This window comes from Pestalotiopsis fici (assembly GCF_000516985.1).
Source record: "Pestalotiopsis fici W106-1 unplaced genomic scaffold PFICI_Scf_3, whole genome shotgun sequence".
NCBI classification, from domain to species: Eukaryota; Fungi; Ascomycota; class Sordariomycetes; order Amphisphaeriales; family Sporocadaceae; genus Pestalotiopsis; species Pestalotiopsis fici.
The window spans coordinates 1693084-1714716 of NW_006917093.1; the positions used below are offsets into that span (position 1 = coordinate 1693084).

Sequence of the window (21633 nt, forward strand, 5' to 3'; positions counted from 1 at the left end):
TCACGAGCTACATAGTACCGCACGAAGATCCTCCTCAAAACATTTTTTCCATGCCTCTTCACCTCGAGTAGGCCGCCAGCCCAGCTGCCGAGCCACACTTGTCCTGGTGCGCGAGTTGGAGCACAGTCCGAGCTCAAGCTCGACAAGGTCACCGCCCACCAGGTCCATATACGACTTGAGGTACGTTCCTGCGTCCTCGAGTCCGACACTGCGAACTTGGGCATCCTCTATCTTGCCGGCCCTTTGACACGCTTCCGCGATCCCGCGCGCCACATCCATCCAGGAGTGTATCCCATGACTCGAGAAGAGGATGCCCTTTTTGCCCGCGGGCAGACGGGATCCCCCGTTGTCGAGTATGTCCAGGACCACGAGGCGGTATAGCTCGGCCAGGTCCTCGACGTGGACGTGGTTGATCTCGCCCGCACCATCGCCAATTACTACGCCGTGCCCCAGCTCCAGGACCGCCCGGATGTACGTGGGGATCTGGATGCTGGTCCGGTTGAACAGGCCGGTGCCCACCCCGTAGATAGTCGGGGGCATCACTATTTGAATTTGGGTTAGTTTGTTTATGAAATCATGCTCGTAAGCATGTATATGCTTCTTGCGTGCCAGTGGCCGCTCTACAAGGATAGCATGAAAATACCACCATCCCCTATAGAAGCTGGAGAAACAGCAAGAGACGGTCTTCAAAGGGTTGCTTACTAACAACAGTCCTGACTCCAAGCTCCAGACCCGAGTCAATCACCCCGAGCTCAGTTGCCCGCTGGGGATAATGACGCAGCCCCTCACGGTGCTTCTCGTACCCATAGACGTCGTCCTCGACATCGTCAAACGTGCGGTCCTCGAGATACGCTCCCGTGATGGGTTGATCCGACAAATTCGAGGCGCCGGAGAGGTGAATCATCCAGATATCCGTCTTGCCTTGCGCAGCTGCACGCCGCTTCGCCAGGCCTCGCAGAAGTGCTTGTGCTGATGCTGGGTGGAAGCCCAGAGTCGCCCCGATCACGACGTCAGCCTGAGACGCCGCGGCCTCGGTCGCCTCTACATCGTCGAGACCCTTGTAGATGATGGTGCGCACACGACTGCCATAGGCCGAAGTGAGGGTCGTGGCACGGTCAGCACCTCGAACCAGACAGGTAATGGTGGCTGCTTGTAGCGCAGGGGAGTCTGAAGCGAGGAGCGTGGTCAGTATCGTGCCGCCGATGAAGCCCGTGGCACCAGTGATGAGGATGTTCTTTGGTGATTTGGAAGCCATGCTGTTGTTTCTTCTTCTTATTCTTTGGGATGAAAGGAAGTGGGATGTATTGTCATTGAAATCTTGCTCTGTCTCCATGATGCCAATCCAAACCTTAAACATTGCGCTTCCAATTGTCTTTATAGACGGTTCCGATTATATGGACTTGGACAAGATTCTCGGATTTTGGCCAAAAGTCCATGAAGATTTGCGCCTATGAACTTAGAGAGTATGAGAATTTAGCGGAAAACACAACATTTCGTGGCCCGATAACTACTATGGTTGCATCGATCCCCTCTGCTAAACGCCGATGAGGAAAGATATGCGACCTCTGATTGGCCAGATCGCCGAAATCGTATAACACCACTAATTCTTAACTCCCTATAGCTCCGGATAACGAGCCGTTCCCGAATGCCCATGATCATCATATCATAAACCTTTGAATACTCGAGTTACGATTCTTCGGTTGATGATCGATATAAAGTCACCCAAGAGGATTCCTAAGAAACGAGCACAAGACTGACATGTATCCGCCCCAGAAGTCAGTTGCCTGTTGAAAAAGTGCGCTGGAGAACATAAGGGTCATATGCGACACCCTTTCTTATGCTTCAGATACTCGAAGCATGTCTTGATACAGCCGAATGATGTAGTCATGTCGCTGAATGTTCTCCCGCTATCTTTTAGTACCGTGGTTTTGGAATATTGAGCTTCGCCATCTTCAGAGACATAATATGAGCCGGTGATTACCACGCTAGACCACTGTACTCTCGTTCCTTGATATCTGACAACCGTTTTCTAATTCCTTTATTTGGGTTTCACGTTCGCTTCGCCCCTCACGTTGGACCTCGAGAGAATTATCAGTGACCAAAGCAGTAGAGAAGCCTAAATGCATCACATCGATCGCAGCGATTCAAGCAGGCTTAATCTCCAATATTAGGAAGATCTGGTTACGAGGCACAAGTTGAATATAAGCTTTCTGGGATGGAAATGTCAGAGAACGAATGGACGCTGCGAAAAATGGCCATATACCGTTCCCTTGACCTCGACATGGGAAAATCGTTTTGGTTCACGACCAAGACAAACGACGTCATCTCCCAAAGAGGGATGGAGGCAAACGGTGAGGCGTGTGGGGCTTCTCCTCCTATTACGCACACTCCCGAGGCTTCTCTGTTGAACGCTCGCCAAACGGTGCTCAGAAGGTTGGCAGTTCTACATTAGCGATCTAGTATGATGCTTCCCATGATGCTTAAGGAGATCATGAAAACCCCGATTCCGGATAAACTCGACTCCCATATCAGCTCCAGATTTAATCAGAGGTCAATCCAACAGACCAGTCAATGTGTTCGCGCCGGAGAAAACTGTACCGCTGGCATCTCTAGGTCAACCAAACTGGCTTCAGGACGTAAGAGATCAAGGCAGACTTGCAAAAGCCTACCCTCTACTCCCTCTGTACACGGACCAAAAGGACACCACAGAACAGTACAATACTGTACAGGACCGTGAAGTGAATCCTTTTAAATGATTTCCAAATTGCTTGTCTCTCACCCGAGCCGATGTGTGAAGGGGGAACTGAAGACGAGATGATCGAGGAAGCATTGAAAGTTGTCTGAGTTGATCTCTAGTCTACAAAAGAGAGGTGCTGAAGAGCGACTATATACCCACGCAGGTGATCTGCGGTGGGTACTAACTACGTCAGTACGATATTGTCACCATTATTATATTACCCCTGGGTACAATATCGTGTTACATTCTATTACAGCCATGGACATCCGCCACGATACATAGAAGTGTTAGAGCGCTGCAGGACTGCGTGGGGGTTCCACGTAGGGGCATACAGATTCGTATGTAAGGACCGTTGGATCGCCATACAGGTGGTTCCAACGGCAGGCTTTAGTTGTTTTCTTTAATATACCGGTGCCTATCACTTTATCGTTGCAGTGATTCTTACACCTTGAATGCACTTTCGCAAAAGATGCCCGCATGAACACACTGCATATGCTGAAATCCAACTGCTTGGTTTTTACGATCACCACCAAAGAATGATTCCCTATGAACGGTTCATTTGGGCTAATTAAAAAAAAAAAACACATTTCCTGTGTCACAAGTTTTTATAGCAGCATCCATTCAACCTATCCATTCACGTAGCAAACGATATGCACATTTCGAAGAATACGAGACGGCAGTAGACAGCAATAAATAGACTGTATGCTTGACTGCCGCGTGGGGTCCCCACAGCCTGCATTTCACGTTAAAGGCTGGATAGACATGACAATAACTCATTCTTCTGAACCTTCATGTGATTATGACCCTGGTTTCAAAGGCTTTGATGTTTAACCGGATTATTGGTGTCAACGCAAATGCTCTTGAGATGATGCGTCGAAATCCTATCGAGAACCATAGTTTTATGCATCAAATCACTAAAGAGAAGGTCTTGTTCCAGAACCCAACCTTGACGACCTCAGTCCTCAAACATTTTCCATTTCTTTTTGTCGGGTTAGACGCTGTTGGAAACCATGACGTGACAACAATAAGCTTGGAATCTGCAACGCGAATCACTTGTGTGCACTCGTGTATATCACTTTAGCGACATGACGCTGGAAAACACGCTGCGTACCTCGCAGGTTTGTGAGGCCCATCATCGTAATAAGCTGTCTGCATAAGGACTCACTTCAATGTGAATACAGACTGATTCCCCTGACTTTGTGGCTGCCGCGATCGGCCTCTAGGTCTAATCAATACCCTTGTAGGTGATGCTGTCCGGGGTGGGGACGAGGGCCTAGAGCTACTTGCAAAAGGAGCTTCGTCATAAATGCGTCGTCATAAAGAAGAAGAAAATACGTAGTCACAATGAGAAGATGAGCGATGTCATTGTTATTTGCTTGGGGCAAGGGGGTCTATTGGCGAAAATATGATACAGAGGGGGGCTTCGCCTGGCGACCTCCATGACTGTTAGGCAATCTCCTGACACAACCGCTGCATCAAACTGCCTTGCGATATGCCTGTCAGGATGTATTATACCGAGAATGTCGTCGTGAGAAAATGAGCTTCGGTCACCGATTAATGGTTTTACTGGAAGGGTTTATGCAGAATGTGTTTCCTTTCGCCAACTGGATTTGAATTTGATTTGCACATGAACAGTTCCGTGGCCGCAAAGCAGGAATATAAGGTAGTTGCGCGGAATGGTTCATTGCTTCCCTGACCCAAACTCAGCATCGAGAGCTGAGGCATTAGAGCTTGCCAGTGTCCTGACGGGGCAACTCAATACGGCAGGGTATTGTATTTCTCGGGGTGCGGGCGGCAGTCTAATCTTGGGCCCTGTCACAATATATTCACCACAGTCCAACAGGTCTACGGGTAAACGATCTCACGGTTGCAATATTTTAACTGCTAGGACATAGCTCAAAGAGCTACAATTTCAGGTTCTAGCAGATCGGTGTCAAGATATTCGCAGTTCTGGGGCCGCCCACAGCTGACGCCCGAGTCCATCCACTGGCTGTCCAGCGACAGCATCCAGCGCTGTGATACCGCGTGGTCTTCATTGAGTGATCTTGGCACGGTCTTGTGGTGGCTTGGCTGGTAGGAATTGGACCCAAGGGGCAATGCAGTATGTGTTCAATTGTAAGCTGGGCAATAAAGATCCGATGGTCCAGTGATATCTACGGCTATAGCCGGCCAATGGGTGGACCGGTGATCTAACCAATCAGGTCAACGGACTAATGGCAGAACCATGGTCTACCATGACAGGATATTTTGCAGGGGTAGACATCATGGTAGAGGCGTCAAGACTGCCTAGAGAGAATGGTGAATAATACTATGCAAGCCTCTCTTGCTTTTGACCGTGCTTGGATTTCAACTTCTCGAGATACTATTTATTATGGCTCGCAAATAAGGTGTTTTCTTTATAGTTAGAGTTTCGGGGAAGGTTCCCCCACGGGGATATAATAATACTTGCATAGTTTTCCGTTTTAGGACGGCTTATAGCTTTCTACTCTTTGCATACCTAATACACCACCTTTCCCCGGACCGGATTTTTCTTTTATGGGGCTGATAATTAGTTGTTCGGGTCGTAGTTATGTCGTATGCCGATAAACTTCTCGGCTCTTAGAGCGGGACAACGGATCCGCACACTCCAGAAATAAACAAACGCGTAATTAGTTAATAAGCGAAAGTGGAGATGAGGAGACGGCAGGCATGCATATATATGACAAGATTTACTGCGATCCTACGCTTAGTCGCAGCCTAATAAATCTCACTCTTGAGAGATTAGGGGATTTAAAGGTAATTTATGTCCGAATACTCATTATGAGTATGGGATTTGATAAAACGCCGACTAAATAGCTGCTGAAAACTGGCATAAAACCTACAGAAATAGCTTCGAAAATACTAATTATTAGGGATTTCTTTTTGATCCTGTCATGGTGCATACTGTCCTCCTCCGTGGGCATATAGGTCCTGGTTCGTGATCGTTTCCCAACGATTGCGAGCATGCTCTTTGGCCATTATCGTACAGTGGTAGCAGCATGCCCTGACAGATCCGTTATACTTAAAGGAGGATCGTCGAAAACTCCATTTACGCGTCATGCCGCGTATTCCATGGGGGAATTTACCAAGGCTTAGCATGTCGGCAGTCGCAACACATTGCACCGCTTTGCTTGATACGGATAATGCCAAGAACTCATATTAGTACACAACATTGAATAGTTTTGCAAACTCGCAACCGTGTTGGGTCGCTTTCGCTCAATCTGCCTCCGATGTATCCTACCTTTGATTTAGAAAAAATAACAACCAGTAAACAACGACTTATATGGGACGAACATTGGCTAGTATTGCCCATATATGATGGTTTTCGGCATAGTGATGTCTAAGATTGGAGGTTTTGGGATTAATAGATGGCAGACCTTATACTAAATGCAGTGCTAGAAAAGTGCTAACGCACTTAATAATAACCCCACAGAAGCGTCTAAAAAGCGGCGCCTGCGGAAAATAACCTTTTTTAGTTTTAAACGGACCTTTACGGTATTGCAATCTTTCTCCAATGATATCGCACGCCCATCGGTGTGTGTTTATATAACTGCGTGCTTGCTAATTCTCGCGATAACTGCGCCTAACATGACTAAGGATATAATTTCTTTAAATAACAATCCTTAGTTTTGGTAACACAGAGCCAATATGGTTTTCTTAACAATATGGACCAAGAAATTACATAACTGTTAGAATATAGCTATTCGCGGCCTCGTATGACTATAGCATTTAGGTAGACAAGATGGATCAGAACGCGGTTAGCAAGCCACCACAGCCACGAGGTGACTTTCGGCTGCCATCATCCGTACGGCCAAGGCCGTTCTCCATGGCCATCGTGCGTAGGGGAACTAGTTCCCTTCTTTCCTTTTGTACACAACGTTGAATGTAGATTTATTTGCCATAGCCCCTGGTGCAAGAAAGTGAAATCGATCCGGATGGTGTAGCCATTCCAATATGAACCTATTTGTTTTTCTCACCTGAGCCGATATCGAAGGGGATAAGTGATCGTTAACGGAGTGAAAGTAGATTGAGTTGATCTTAACGAGCTACAGAAGAGATGCGCTGAAGAGCTATCTAATATACCCAAGCAGGTGATCTGCGGTGGGTCAAACTACATCACGTAACAGCAAATGGATCTGCAATTCTCGTGGATGGTTCGGCATACTCTGAATCAATACAGACGAGCGCCGGCCAAGTACTGGTAGTAAGCCTTGCATGATAGTCAGCCTCAGATGATTTCCAAAGAGTTGTACCTGTGCGGACTGGATTTCTTGTGAGGTCTGTATCAAAGAGTTGACGTAAGAGACGTCTTTATTTAATGTTGAAAAACATATTCAAATTGTGCAAATTGGTACATAAATGAGTGAATGAGATATTATCCATGCTGTCAAGGTTCTCGATTGATTCTAATAGGAAATTGAAGGTCCAGCCAGCTTCACTCATGGGATGATGCCAATCAGAAAATTTGGAGACACTTCTTTCCTTCTAATTTCGGGCGTCCGACTTGTTTTCTCTTTTATCACCTCACTCGGTGTCATATGCATGATCTTTCCCTCTGTGTGGCAATGATAGGAGGATCTCACTCACCACCCTCCTTTCTACGCTCTTCCAACCCGAAGTCTGTCTCAAGATGCGTGCGCATTGCAACTTCCTTTACAACCGCGCTGACGAAGAAGCCTAATAATGAGAAACCTATTCCAACTTGCCAGCATAATCGAAGACTATCCACGAAAATGCTATTCACCTGGCTGTTCACAAGAGGGTCGCTTGTTATAGTGCCAATTTGACCGCCTGAGGCTAGTGCATAAGCGCCTCCGTTGCTCAGAAGACTCTGCAATTGCTTATCTTGCAACCTCTCTTGGACAAGTGAGTTCACTTGAGAATTGAATATGGCAGCTGGAATAGCTACGCCCCAAACTCCTCCAAAACTTCGGACGAATCCCCAAGTCGCTGTTGCGACAGCTTGGTCAACTTCCGATAGAGGTGCCTGGATACACGGGAGAGTTGTCGTGGTAAGGATACCTGCAGCAGCAGCACCGATACACTGGCTACCCGCCCAGTATGCGGTGGAAGACTTCTCGTCGAGACGACTAAAGAGCCCAAATGAGATAGCAAAGAGGGCATACCCCAAGAAGAACCAAGGGCGGTAACGACCAAACTTGGACACGCCAAAGCCGGCAATCATGGCAAAAGGCATGGCCAGGGCTGCCATTGGGAGTATATTGACACCAGATGTAATGGCATCAGTCCTTAATACAGCTTGAAAGTAAAGCGGCCTAAGTCACGTGGTCAGTCAGATTTCCCACAGTTTTTGGGAAAGAAAATGCTTACATGAAATAAGTGATCCAATACGTCAGCATGGAATGTACGAAGGCCACAGCAAAGCCACCGAGCGATGTGCGATTCGAGAACAATCGAATTGGCATGGTTGGCTCGGGGATCTATCGCGTGGACTCGATACCAAGAAAAGCAGCTATACCAAGCACACCCAGAACCAATGGTAGGATTGTCCTCCAAGAGGACCATGGAAACTCCACGCCACCCCAGGTGAGTGCCAACAGCACAGAGACCACAGAAGCAATCAGTAGGACATTTCCGCCAAAGTCCACCCGCTTTAGAGAATTGCGCATGGAATCCTTCTTATACTGCACGCGCAAGACCGCAAAGAGCATAATCAGGGCCACACCGGATACTGGAAGGTTTAGATAGAAGATCCATCTCCATGTCACTCTTTCCGATAACAACCCGCCAATAACGGGCCCGAGCACTACAGCTACCGTATAGGCAGTAAAGATAATGCTAATAAACTTGGGACGTTGGCGTAAAGGCAAGAGGTCAGCGACGACAATCTCAATCAGGATATTGATGCCACCACCACCGATGCCTTGGATCGCGCGACCAACAATCAAAGCGCCGAGGTTTGGTGCTGACCCGGACACTGCCGAGCCGACAGCGAACAATAAGACAGCAAGCAAGGTCAAGCTGCGGCGGCCAAAGATGTTGGCCGTCTGTCCATATATCGGCTGAAACGCGGTCATGGTAAGGAAGTAGGCATTGGCAATCCAGATGAAGGCATAAGTGGAGCCAAGATCGTGAACTATAGACGGCATTGCCGTTGAGATCACAGAGACATCCAGTGCTGATAGTAGTGAAGCAATCATTAAGGAGACAATGATGGCCTATAATCCCATATTAGCTCACTAGCACGCGGGATTTCGAAACTCTTGACGTACCCAAAAACGAAAAGAATGGCTTGGCTGCGGCGGGTTGTTATCCACGTCTTGCGACGGGTTGGTATCAACATCTTGCGACGTGTTACTGGTAGAAGCCATGACGAGCGGGAACCCACACCAGTTCACGATGAAACTTGAAGGTGAGAAAAAATGAGGTAGTCAGAACCGAATGCACTAGCAATAAGACATGGGCGACAAAACAAGTCGAATACAGAGACCGAGAAAACACAGAGCTTTGACGAGACCGGGCCGACCTTGGGGGGAAAGTGGCGGCCCGCTTGTCCCAAAGGCAGGGCACAACCAACACGTAAAGAGCAGCCTGAAACTGCGCGCAATCATGCAAGATGATATCTTTCTGCGTAGTATTTGTTGTAAAGAAAGGTGACAGCGACTAGGGTTCTAACAGGATAGGAACCCAAGGCAGAAAGATATGTTGTGGAATAGCGGGTAGGACAAGGCACCTAGCAAGCCGGCATGTGTACAGATACAGACTATGAACATTCGGAAAGTGAAAGAGACAGAGTGCGGACACCGTGTGTTACGTACAAATTCGTACTACACATTCCTGGCTCTGTATCTTACCTCTGTCCCTACCCCTGTGCCCTGTGTTTCTGTTATTTCGGCTATTGCGGTGTCACATTGGAGTCCTGCGCGGTTTGGCGCCCGCCCCCACCATTATCTGCATCCGACCCCTGTACATGCACCTACTCATGCAGTTATTCCCGCCTCGTAGGGTTGGCTCCGGTGCACCAACATTAGGCGGGTTGGCCCACTTGAGCGGCATACATCTGGTTGCCGAAGTGAAGGCCTTTGACGCTGGACTGCCGGTTGAAGAAAATCCCATGCAGTCAGCGAGAATAGGATTGTCCCCATGATCTTCGAAGAATCGCGAGAGCCATAGTCAAAGCCCATCCTTCATCATGTCTACAAAATTCAGAGAAACCCTATTACCTATGCGCCAGAGTTGCAATAGATGTAGGGAGCTCAAAGTCAAGTGTCAGAGAAGTTCAGGCGGTCAATTTCGCGATGCACCCGCTTCCTGTATGCGATGCACCAGGGGCGGAGCAGTGTGTACCTACAGTCGTAAGTCATTTCCACAATAACCACCAAGGCTGGTCTCATAGGACACTGCATTCTAAGTACGCAATTCGATCGACTAATTCGAGAGACTTGACAGCACAACAGCGCAATGGCAGGCCACCACTATCAGGATGCGCACAGGATCTTTCCCCAAGCGTGGCACACAGAAAGCATGCCCGGCACCCTGCCCTGGGCACAACGACGCAGTCGGATGTGAGCTGTTTGACGGTCGGAGGGCCGTCTCCGCGTGAGGGAGAGTGTTTCAATATTGAACTAAATCCGGAGCTATACAACTTTTTCAAGATGCCTGGGATTGAAACGGGGCCATAGCCCGTGACAATCTCATCCCGTTGCCATATATGCGCCTCGTCATGTTTCATTTGCATTTCTGTGCAATGGACCTGTCTCTTATCGGAACTGCGCAAAATGAGTTCTGGCTGCGGTTGGGGGAAGCTGCTTGACATTCTTTCTCTCTGGCCCCTTGGCTGTGAAAAGTGCTTAGATGTGTGCAAGTGAGTGTGTGTCAGCATGTGTGTGCATATCAAGTGAGGTGGATGAAGAGTTATTCCGCTTTATGCAGATTGCTCGGTGCATCATACGCATTTGAATCACGGTACATCATGCCGTTGGTTGCACAGGTGGAAGTGGAATCTTATTGGACGGCCAAGTCCCAACCCTGCCCGGATCTGACCCTGACATTCCTATATAAATGGGTGAACAAAATTTCACTTCTTTCACCTATTTTCTTTCAGATAGCTCTATCTAATTCCGAACCTAACATCCGGGAACTTATTGCGTATAGTCCTCAAGTCATTACATTTCTATCACCATGGCCGATCAACAGCCCGATCAAGATGTTCGAAAGATGCTGCTCAAGTGGTCCGTCCACCACTTCAAGCTACCTGAGGTGGACGACCAAGCTTTTGCGAAATGGTACACAGAAGTCCAGGTTCCTCAAATGATGAAGATCGTTCAAAGGCATGGTATCTTGAAGTATACGCTCGTGAGTCTGATGCAGAAGCGCAGCGCTTGGAAGTTCTATGAATAACTCTGCCGCCAGTATATCACCCCCACTTATTTGCGTCAAGGGTTCGAGGCAGAAATCAAGGAGCAGAAGTCGGCGCCTGGTTGGAAGCTGGCTCCCTTTGATGTAACATCTACTTATTGGGTCGACGACCCAGACAAACTCAAGGCCATGCTCGCAGATCCCGACTGGGAAAATATTGTGATTGCCTCAGAGAGGCCTTGGATTGATACGGAGAGAGCCGAATGCCAAGTTGGATTCGAGACTACATTTCTCGAGGATGGAGAGATTGTCAATGTAAAGCCTTAGAGGCATGGCAAGAACTTGCTCCAACTTGGACATCTCCATTTCAGCTTGCTGCATAGAGGCAAAATCAGGAAAATTGAACACTCATTCTGACAATAATCGTGAAAATGCCCGAATAAGAAATATTGTTGCATGAGGTGTCGATTATCGCTGCGGACCGTGGTCGTGCAAAAGTGATTTCGTCTGAGTCTACGCAGAACCACCAAACCACAATCAGAACCGCTCTTGGAAACCCCTCATCCGCTCCCTGTCTTTCCTTCACAGTATCTGCCAATATGACGTAGTATTACAAAGCAGCAGTGTACAAACACAAAGGTTTACATACGGCGCTGATCCGGTGTTTTTGTGTTCAGTATAGATCCAATACCAGTAGAAATTGCAATGTTCGGCTTGGAATCTCAGGCTCCATCAATCGCGGACCGTCGTTTGGAACATGATAGATGTCCATGGCGGAATTACCAAACGTCCTGATTTCTCGTTCCCCAATGCTACACAAATTACGTGACTCGGTTGTTTATAGACTACGATATTATTGTCAAACTATGGCTTATGGATACCCTTGTTCCTCCGCGGCTAATATCAATACTATTCTATCGCTGAGCGGTGCCGTCATGAACCCGGCAATGGTAGTCCCAATGAACGGCGGAATGCTCACAAGGCCGGCTTGAGCTGCATCAAATAGATAGGGCTCCACAGGCATGTAGGTTGACAAAACCGTGATGGATATCTAAAACCCAGCAGTGGCCATGCCGTAAAGAACTGCAACAAACAGAACAGCAGGAAATTCGAACATAACGACCAAAGGTTGCGTAACGTGATGAAGCAGTTAGTTGACACACATACCGGAATCAATACAGATCTTGAGCTTCTGGGTATAGCTGTTGTTGAGTTCCTCGAATATGGAACCAAGTTCAAGGCTCATTGGGGCCCAGACAGGTGTCACAGCGGCGATCCTGAACTCATCAGTGATTATTTTGCATGCAGAAGACCTCGGCGAGGCACAATACGATGAACAGATAAATACATACAAATCAAATACAACCAGAGAGTACAGTATGACGTGGCCAAAATTTATCGATTTTCCCCCATTTTCTCCATGTCGGTCGTGCCGATGATATCCAATGCAATTTGCTTCAGCTCGGTCGCTACAAAAGTTCGGCACGGCGGCGCTGATCTTCATGGTCCCTCTCTCCATGTAAGTTAACATCTTGCTATTTGGCGTACAATCAATCTCAACCTCAATTCATCAATATGGCAAACCCATATTAGCGAGTCAATTGAGCATTTTGTCATCCCGAACTTTAAATTCCAAAAAGGCACTCACTACTTTGGACGTGCGTCTTGCATACAAAGGAGTCCAACCCAACTGCAGCCAAGATTGCCGTAATTGGCACCTGCTTTCGGGGTAGGATTCAGTCCCAACTTAAGCTTTGCGAAAGGCGCGCTGTATGATTACAGAATTGTTATAATCGCGCTGTTTTGCAACGGTGAATCGTCCAGCTGCCCATTGAAGCCTACCCTCTACCTCCCTCTGTACACGGACCAAAACGACAGCCGACTTGGGTATCTGATGCCGCAGCAGCTCCCAGTCCATAAGATAGCAGACCTCAGTCGCAGAGAACAAGTCGAGAGAACGATGAAAAGACCTAGTGGACCAGGATCTTCCTCCCTTGACAAATTGAGACAGCTCAGTTCCATTGGACTGAGACTGAGGGAAGCAAGAATGGTAATGAGTCTTGACGTCGCAATCCTCAAAGACTTGAAGGAATACTACATAATCTTTTTTCAAGCTCCTGACCTTCTTGGGGCGTTCAAAGAGTTTTGTGCTGTTGCCATGCACGATTTCAAGAGACGAATGAATGCGCTAGAGCGGTGCATTGAGTTGGAGTGCATGAGGTGCGACACGCTCATCAGTCAGTTGGAGGATGCCAAATTCATCGCAAGTGTCAAGGATATTTATGCATGCTGTTTACCTATCGGATTTGTAACGGGTCGGCCGATATGACTTTTTAGTACGGCCTCATCCTCGAGGCTTAAAGCAAAGAAAACGAGATCGCAAAACGACATGCGATTAACCAAGATTCGACAGCGCGCATAGACGAGCAAGGGCGCAATATTGCCTCGGACACACAGCAGGACAGCACATCAATGCACATTATCACACTAATAACTCTGATTTTCCTTCCAAGGAACATTTTTTGTTGTAAGATACCTATATCCTCGTTGAGATAAATTGTGGCAGTCAGGCCTGACACATATTCAGACTTTGCTCGACATGGGAATATCCGGCTACGATTCTATTGATAGCCTTGCGACAATGACCACGAGTTCATTCTGGATGCTTGTTGGCATTTTGGCTATCAGTGATGGCGACAGGATTTATTGTGTGCGCGCTCATTGTGCGCGCTCATTGTGCGCCACAAGGCAAGAGGAAAGGCAAAGGCAAAGGCAGAGTCAGCGGCAAGAAAACGCCGGGCATTAGGGAAATGCAACGAAAATGACTTTCAAAAGAATCTGGATGTCTAATGAAACCCCAATGTTTATGTAGTTTGTACGGATTGCAGATCTAAGTAATAGGATACTACAATGTCCGGGTCCGAGAGTGGAGCTACCCAACTAATAACGGACTGATTGCATTTGTAAGCTCACCAAGTGCGACAAGCTGCTGAGCGGACAAGATTGCGCCGAACGGAGACATATCTGGTAATAAACAAAAACGGCACTGCCATATTGCTGACCAATTCTTTATCGGCACTTTTTTTCTGCATCTCTTGGTTGTGTCTCACAAGCATGGATATATGTCCTTTCCAGCAGAGAGTATGTCCTATACAATTTCAAGGCTCCACCACCGTCTAGGATCCCTAGCAAAGAAATGGACATTTGGTTTGGTAATGTTTCTATACGACTTGGGTATAACGCCTCGAGGGCATTGCTTGACTAAGCCGTGGTGCTCGGTGTCCAGACAACACCGAGGCTGGGGAACTGGCAAGAAGCAGATGATATTGAGCAGAGTAAAAGTATCGTGGCTCGGGTCCGACGAGGTCCACGTGAATTTGAGAAGTATCGAGATGTTTTGAGTATAAGAAGTAAAGAGTTATCCAACACTGAATTGAGATTTTGATAAGATCACTTTCTCGCCAGCTTTCTCTTCATCGCCCTGGTCCGGTTTCAACTCTGCTATACAATTTCATCCAACACCAAGACTTGATCTCGAGACTTTACCAAATTCCCACCATGGCACCAACCACCAAGCAAGGCCGTAAAATCACCGTCGTGGGCGGCTCCGGCAACGTGGGATCCCGCATTGTAACGGCGCTCGTCGAAGCCGGGATCCACGAGGTCTCGGTCATCAGCCGGCCCGAGTCCCAGGCCACTTTCCTGGCTTCGGTGCAGGTCCGCCGCGGCGCCTACGACGACGAGGCGTTTCTGGCCTCGGCCCTCGCCGGCCAGGACGTCCTCATCATGACCCTGAGCTTCCAGGCTAGTGATGCCCAGAAGCCTCTTATTCGTGCCGCCGCCGCTGCTGGCGTGCCATATGTCGTGCCATGCGAGTTTGGCTCGGATACTACGAGTAAGTACCAATTTTTTTTTTTTGGAGCAAGAAAAAAAAGAGAAAGGAACACGCAAGAGTCTAATATGAGTGTTTCAGACGAGCCCTTGTGCCGGGAAATCTTCTTCTTGGAAGCCAAGAAGCAATACCGCAATCTGATTGAGGAATTGGGCGTCAGCTCATGGATCGGCGTCGTCAACAATCCCTGGTTCGACTATTGTCTGCCGCTGGGCTTCTTTGAGATTGATGTCAAGAACCGCACCGCTACATATTGTGAGCGAAAACCCACCACCAATCCCTTCCCCTGTTATGCTTCTTGCGAGACCGAGGAAGCAAGCCACTACTAACCAGTCTTCTTCCCACAGTCAACGACGGTAGCTACAAAGCCAACTTTACTACCATGGGCCGTGTGGGCACCAGCCTCGCCGCCCTCCTCAGCCAGCCCGACGCCAAACTGGCAGAGCACAAGAACCGCTGGGTCTACTTTAGCTCCCTTGTCGCCAGCCAGCGGGACATGGTGGCCAGCGCCCAGCGCGCCACCAAGACGACCGATGCCGACTGGACCATCACCTCCAAGCCCACGCAGCAAGTCCTCGACTGGTCCCGCGCCGAGACGGCCAAGGGTAATTTCATGGCCGCCGGTAAGGCCCTCTTTGCCCTCACCGTCACCGAGGGGTATGGTGGCAATTACCAGGACAATGTTGTCGATTATGCAGCTCTGGGACTCGAGCCCGGGGAAGACCTTGACGAGATTGTGCGCAACTTGGTTGGCGAAATGGGGGCGTAAAAGATGCCCATTAATATTAAGTGTTTGAAATCTAGGTTAGCAATTGATGACGTTTTATTTTTAGCATTTCCCAAGCCACCTTGCCTGACAAGCATACCTAGGTATGTTGTACCAAGACCAATGAAATCAGCAGTGTTGGTCTGTGTTCATACATTCATGTATTCAATCCTCGTCTTCATGTCTGTATCTATGTCCATAACATTAAGAATTCCGTGGATCCTCAACCCTGGCTCATATGGTATCAGCCCGCCCCATCAATTCATTTATGATGAAGCCCGATTCTATCCTCTTTGAGTCCATGTTTCACTACCACTGTTCCGATTGCAAATGGTATACAGGGCCGAAGTAGAGTCCTGGCCCTCCAAATGTCTCCGCGTGACACGGCAAACGGCCAACGCAATGCGCTATGCAATTTGTGTGGGGTGTCGATCAGACAGCCTGTCAGCTGTCCCTCGTAAGGTCATGTGCCTCATAAATATCATTCCATTCCTTTCTCCAATTCAAACACTTTCTGCGAAGGAGGCTCGTGGCGGCTCTGTCGGATTATGGCAAACAAACAGCCATCCCAAAGAGCCCAATTGCTCAAAATGACCCTGAGCCACAACGTCATTCTCATGCTCTATTTCTAGTCCAACTGAGAGATGTTGTCTCATTCAAACGGCATTGTCTCTCCAATGCCCACATTATGAGGAGCGAGATCCGTTTGCCAGAGTCTTCATCACAAGTCTCCGGTATTCAACAAGCTTGCCATCGACTGCAGCCCAACCCGCTCTCACAATAGCATTGTGCTTGCTTGCATAATATCAATCGTGAGCCTGGCGGTCGTTCCAAGCTGTAAAAGCGGTCGATGGCGCTCGCAGAATATCTTTGGCAATGCTGTTCTGGGCCGGCAAGACCTACTTCGCACGATCCCGGAATGTGATAAACTCCTGGACACGAGCTTGGTGTTCATCACAGTACCGCATCCACTTTTTTCGAATTTCGTGATCCTGCTGCAGCTCGATCTGGTACAAGGCCGCACCGTCCTCTCCATGGACACCTTCGAGCCAGGCTCGGCCGAATTGCTCCCGGCGCTTCTTCATTTCGAATTGGCGTGTGGCAAAGTGTGTGAGGACTATCTCGGTGAATGTCTCCCATTTCTCCATGTAGTTGTAGAAGTCCTGGGAATATTTTCTCCACTGAGTATTGCTTGGGCGCAGACCTACTGCAATTGTAGGATGCAAGCGTGGAGCGACTGGCACAGCCGGAAAGTCTAGGTCCGGAGCAGCCTGGGGCTTACTCAAGGGAACGTGGCCCGATGCTCGGCTCTCAAATGGCAGTGTGGTCTTGAGGTCGGCGAATGAATTAAGACCGGTGGGTTGAGGGTCTGTAAAAGGCTCAACCTTTTTGAAATCTGCAAAGCTTGCCCGGAATTCTTCCGAGTCTTCAGATCCGCCATTCTGTGCTACAAACGGCTGAGCACTTGCAGGTGCTGACTTAGACTGAGCTGCGGTAGTGTTTGTTGTATCTGTCGAAAGCGTAGGGCGCTGTTCTTGATCCTTACCCTTCACGTCCACATTACCAGCTCTCCACTCGGGCCGGGTTGGCTCCACTGGAATCTTTCGTGCGCCGTCCTCTGTCACATCCTCGTCTCCGGCCTCTCCGTCCTTTTCGACAGATGGCTCGTCGATATCCATAGCCATAGGGCTTTGGGTTCGGGGAGGAGGTTTAGGGGCATCTGTCCAAGCAGCTGTTGCGGTGGGTATCTCGTCGTCATCGTCGATGATACCTGCTGATCCGCCCCGCGTTACCTTGATTGGTTTAGAGCCTCTTCTAGAGTTTGTGCGTCTGGTTGGAGATGTAGAAGCGCTGGTGCTTGGCTTTGGGACAAAATGCTCAGATCCTATCTTTTCACCCCATTCAGCAGCCGAAAACTTGGCCGTAGCACCTTCGTCGGAGGCGCTGGTTTCTGGTCGCATTGGACTAGGGCCTGGTGGTGCAGGAACAGGTCGTCTGTTGATCTTCATGGGAGATCGGCGTCCTAGGCGGCTACTGGACTGCGAGCCACGCTTTGAAGGCAGAGGGATGTCTTCTGCAGGAGGGCCTCCCGCCGTAAAGGAGAACGCTTCTGGCTGCTCATCAACAAATTGTGTGCTGATATTATCCGCACTCGCCCTATCAAATTTTGCCGATGTGTACGTCGAGTCGTTCGTGTACCCGAAGCTATTCAAGTCGTTAGTACTGTCTTGTAGGTGATATGTGGGAACTGATGCGAACTCGACGCGCTTCTCTTTACCGCGACCCGTATCATTCGAGATGCCATACGAAGCAGGGTCTCCTATCCTGCGAATGAGGCGATCCACATGATTCTTGAGATACTGCTCGAATGGCAACAGTCTTGGAACGGTTTGGTTCACTTCACTTGAAGTGCTTCGAAGGCGCGATTCAGTGGTCATCGGATGTGTGGTCGTAGCTCTCTGAGACTTTCCAGAGGGCGAATGTATCCTGGGGCGATTTTGCGTGGCTGAAGCCGTGCGTGACGAGATTGCATACTTTGTTGAGTTATCATTAGGCTGATTTGCTGTTCCATCCGTGCCTGATGATTTACTGGTAAGTGTATGCGTATGGCGATTCAGGAAGCCAGACTTACGATTCTTGTCAGCTGCTGACTGCGCCTTACCTCCCGATGATGTTTGGGCAGATTCAGCCGACTGGGGTCTGTATCGGTCGCTGGGTCTGTGCGAAGCAGAGGCAGAGTCTGCGGAAGAGTTCACCTTGGCACCGGTATTGACTTTGGTCGAATCCTCAGAGCTGCCATCGTTACTGGAGCTACGTGGTGTACTAGAGCTTCTCTGGCGGGGGAAAGGAAATGAAGTATCTGCGTCGTGACTGGTGGAGGGTCGGCTCGAATCGCGAGTACTGCGGGCTCTGTTCAGGCCGTCACCAAAGAGGCTTGTCTTCTCGCCTCCAGGAGTAGCATATGGGGAGCTATGACGCCCGTCCACAAAGTTGTCTCTGAATTGTGCCAGGGGGTCAGGTACGGGAGGCACTCGGCGGCTCTGGCTTGTCGTACTGGCGGGTTCATCCGGAAAGATGTTCGCGCGCGTTCTAGTGGTGAAGTAGTTGTTATTGGAGACGGGAGGTTCGTCTCCCGGACCTGGCGATCTCGGCGTGAAGCCAGTTCTTCTGGCGGTGTTGCCAAATGAAGCCTGTGCCTTTTGCTTCTGAGAGGCGGTTCTGGGAACTCCTTCTGCGTCGGAAGTCTTGCTGTCACGTGTGGAGGATGTGGGCGGGCGGCCCGGCGTGGGCGGTGGCTTTCGTGGGGTGCTTGCGTTTGCATTAGGTCGCATGTTTTTCCAAGCGTCATAGTGAGCCTTTGCTGAACCGGTATCTGTATTCTGAGAAGTCTTGCGGGAGTTTGCGCCAGAAGTCTGGCCCCAATTGTTATATCTTGATGCGCCTGAAGTTGGACGCGGCTGAGGGCCTGCTCCAGCCGTATTGGCACCTGTTCGCTTCGGTGGAGGGGGAAAGTCTGCACCAGCATTGGCCCAGGGATTTCCTCTGACGCCGGAAGAGGTGGGAAATCTGGACGCGGACTTGTTGCGTGCCTCATCGTATTGACGCTTCAGGGTCGGATCGGTGAGGATTTCAAAAGCCGCTTGGATGATTTGGAATTTCTTTGAAGCCTCCTCTTCCTTTCCGCGGTTTCGATCAGGGTGCCATTGCATAGCTGTGATGTGATTTGGTCAGCATGGTACGACAAAGAGGACTTGGCTCCAAGGTGGGGGGATCGTACCAAGTTTCCTGTACTGCTTCTTGACCTCCTCTGAGGACGAGGCCGGTGTCACCTGGAGGTCCGCATAGTAGTTGCGGGTGGCGTCGACCTTTGGCATTTTGATTGAGCCAAGACCTCCGTGGAGGCTGGCAAAGAGTGCGGTTTGATGAAGAGTGAAGCTCTAGGATCGTATTCGTTCGTGCCAGGTCCTTCCTTGGATGTGGTGTTGTGGTTTGCAGAATTCGTCTGCGTGACTGCTGCCGAAGCAAAAGAACCTGTAGAATTGCCACAGCTGCCAAAAGAGGGGTGCAGTGCGAAGTTGAACCCTCGAGGAAGCTTTGAAAAAATTGGTTGCGAACAAATTGACTGGGTGCTTCTTCTTTGGGCAGTGACCTGACCCGACAGTGAGCTAGTTATTTTGAGGCGGGTCTCGTTGCCTGGTGAGATGCGTATTGGAGCTAGACAGGCATAATATTGCTTCGTAAGGGTCTTGCTCCTCGGCGCAGTAGCAGTACGTAATAGTAGTAGTGGCTATGAAGGAAGGCGAGGTGATTTGGACGAAATATCGAAATGTGAGGGTATAGAAAAAGAATTTATCAGGCTCTGGCTTGCGACTAAAAGACAGATTCTCTCTCTCGTGTCTACCAAGTGTGGCGTTCGATGCTGCGCGAAAATGGGAAGATGCAGAAGCTGAGGTGAAGAAGCCCAAAACGCCGAACTAATGGAGAATTAATGAATTGGCCGTAAATGGAGTGGTCGCATAACGAGCGCATCGGCGGGGAAGGTAAGAAGGAGAAGGCAAGAGAAAAAAAGAAGATATCGTTGGTGGTTTGAATAAAAAAAAAAAAGGCTGAAGGGGTGAAGTCACGCGAAAGATTGCAAGAGCTCCAAAGCGGCGATGTGATGTATGTCAGACATCCCATTCAAAAGTCAACAGATGACATCTGAATGAATGATTGAATTGCATCGTTAGCTCTTTAGTGTAAGCTGGGCAGCCTCGAAAGTGGGGCCAGGGCCGCATTTGCGCATGCGCGCGCACCCTGTGGATCTAATAACTGCCCTGAAGCGGGGCAGGGGTCTCTTGAGGGGCTCTTATTCTTTCTTTCTCTCTTTTCCTTTGGGCACTTTCTAGATGAATAAAAGTTGCGACATGAGGTCAGGCAAGATGGGGAATTATCTTGAAGGCGAACCATCAGTTACCCTACTGTCTACATGGTCTAAATGATTATTTGATGTCGAAGGGTGAGGATCGTTGTATTGTTCCTGACTAACCCCACCAAAGTAAGGTGGTGTAATAAAGCAGCATTAAACTTGATGGCAGAATTAAGACCAAAAAAAAAAACATGGACGCAGTGCACACAACCGCTAAACTTGGAATTTGCCCCCTTCCAGACAGGCTCATCACCTAGTTGTGAATAAGAAATCCTCTAGATCCAGGCACCACGAATGCAAGGCAGGCGACAGATGCATCCAATATACACCCATGGTGACAAGAGGCAACCAACCCTCTGACTATGTATGTATCCAATGTTAGTCAAGACAAGGACACCCCGAGATGCCACAGCCACAGTGCAATGACGAATGCTGGACCACTAGTCGGAGAACCGGCAAGGCGGACAAGAAAGTCCAGGTCGTCAACAGTAACGAAGGGGAGGAAGTAAACTAGACAGACATGAAGAACTGTGAATCTGCCCGTTCAAATTTCCATGCTTCATTCACATAGTAACACCACACTGCAATAGCGACCACTTATTTGCACAGAACTGTAACAGAATCTCTATCAAGACGCCATATCCTTGTCTACCCAACTGCATAGACTGGGGAGCGCCCCAAGCTTTCCCGTCTACTTGTGCAGGAGCAAGTACTTCGTAGAGTGGCATAGATACAGAGTATGCATGCTTACCTAATGACGTCATTTGTTTATACGTAGGCTACGTAACGTAGCCCCAAGCTCAGCTATAAACAGGAAATGCGCACCACCATGTCTGCTCTATGCAATATGATTCCTGCTCTGCAAGGGCATAATAAATATGCTTGACTGATGCATTTCTCTTCTGAAAATGCGCCCGGCTCCCCTGACTATTATCAAAGGTGCTTCATATCCCGTTCGTGGCTGTCCAGTGCATGCCTCCATGTAAGACAGC

The 21633-nt window shown here is 49.0% G+C and overlaps 6 protein-coding genes across 6 annotated transcripts; 2 read left to right on the top strand and 4 right to left on the bottom strand.

Annotated features, from left to right (window-relative positions):
- PFICI_04653 (uncharacterized protein) lies at window positions 1-1255 on the bottom strand (the record flags this gene model as incomplete). Its single annotated transcript, XM_007833234.1, has 2 exons — window positions 1-542; window positions 703-1255. The coding sequence occupies 2 exons, from the start codon at window positions 1253-1255 to the stop codon at window positions 1-3; spliced, it is 1095 nt and encodes a 364-aa protein (XP_007831425.1).
- A 6079-nt stretch (window positions 1256-7334) lies between these two features.
- PFICI_04654 (uncharacterized protein) lies at window positions 7335-8181 on the bottom strand (the record flags this gene model as incomplete). Its single annotated transcript, XM_007833235.1, has 2 exons — window positions 7335-8031; window positions 8087-8181. The coding sequence occupies 2 exons, from the start codon at window positions 8179-8181 to the stop codon at window positions 7335-7337; spliced, it is 792 nt and encodes a 263-aa protein (XP_007831426.1).
- Window positions 8182-8196: 15 nt separating this feature from the next.
- On the bottom strand, window positions 8197-9087 carry PFICI_04655 (uncharacterized protein; the record flags this gene model as incomplete). The annotated part of the gene is made up of 2 exons (XM_007833236.1): window positions 8197-8934; window positions 8989-9087. The coding sequence occupies 2 exons, from the start codon at window positions 9085-9087 to the stop codon at window positions 8197-8199; spliced, it is 837 nt and encodes a 278-aa protein (XP_007831427.1).
- Window positions 9088-10897: 1810 nt separating this feature from the next.
- PFICI_04656 (uncharacterized protein) lies at window positions 10898-11401 on the top strand (the record flags this gene model as incomplete). Its single annotated transcript, XM_007833237.1, has 2 exons — window positions 10898-11071; window positions 11129-11401. The coding sequence occupies 2 exons, from the start codon at window positions 10898-10900 to the stop codon at window positions 11399-11401; spliced, it is 447 nt and encodes a 148-aa protein (XP_007831428.1).
- A 3231-nt stretch (window positions 11402-14632) lies between these two features.
- On the top strand, window positions 14633-15735 carry PFICI_04657 (uncharacterized protein; the record flags this gene model as incomplete). The annotated part of the gene is made up of 3 exons (XM_007833238.1): window positions 14633-14969; window positions 15048-15221; window positions 15314-15735. 3 exons carry the CDS (start codon window positions 14633-14635, stop codon window positions 15733-15735), a joined length of 933 nt encoding a protein of 310 aa, XP_007831429.1.
- Window positions 15736-16631: 896 nt separating this feature from the next.
- PFICI_04658 (uncharacterized protein) lies at window positions 16632-19607 on the bottom strand (the record flags this gene model as incomplete). The annotated part of the gene is made up of 3 exons (XM_007833239.1): window positions 16632-18310; window positions 18365-19444; window positions 19511-19607. The coding sequence occupies 3 exons, from the start codon at window positions 19605-19607 to the stop codon at window positions 16632-16634; spliced, it is 2856 nt and encodes a 951-aa protein (XP_007831430.1).
- Between the last annotated feature and the right edge of the window lie 2026 nt (window positions 19608-21633).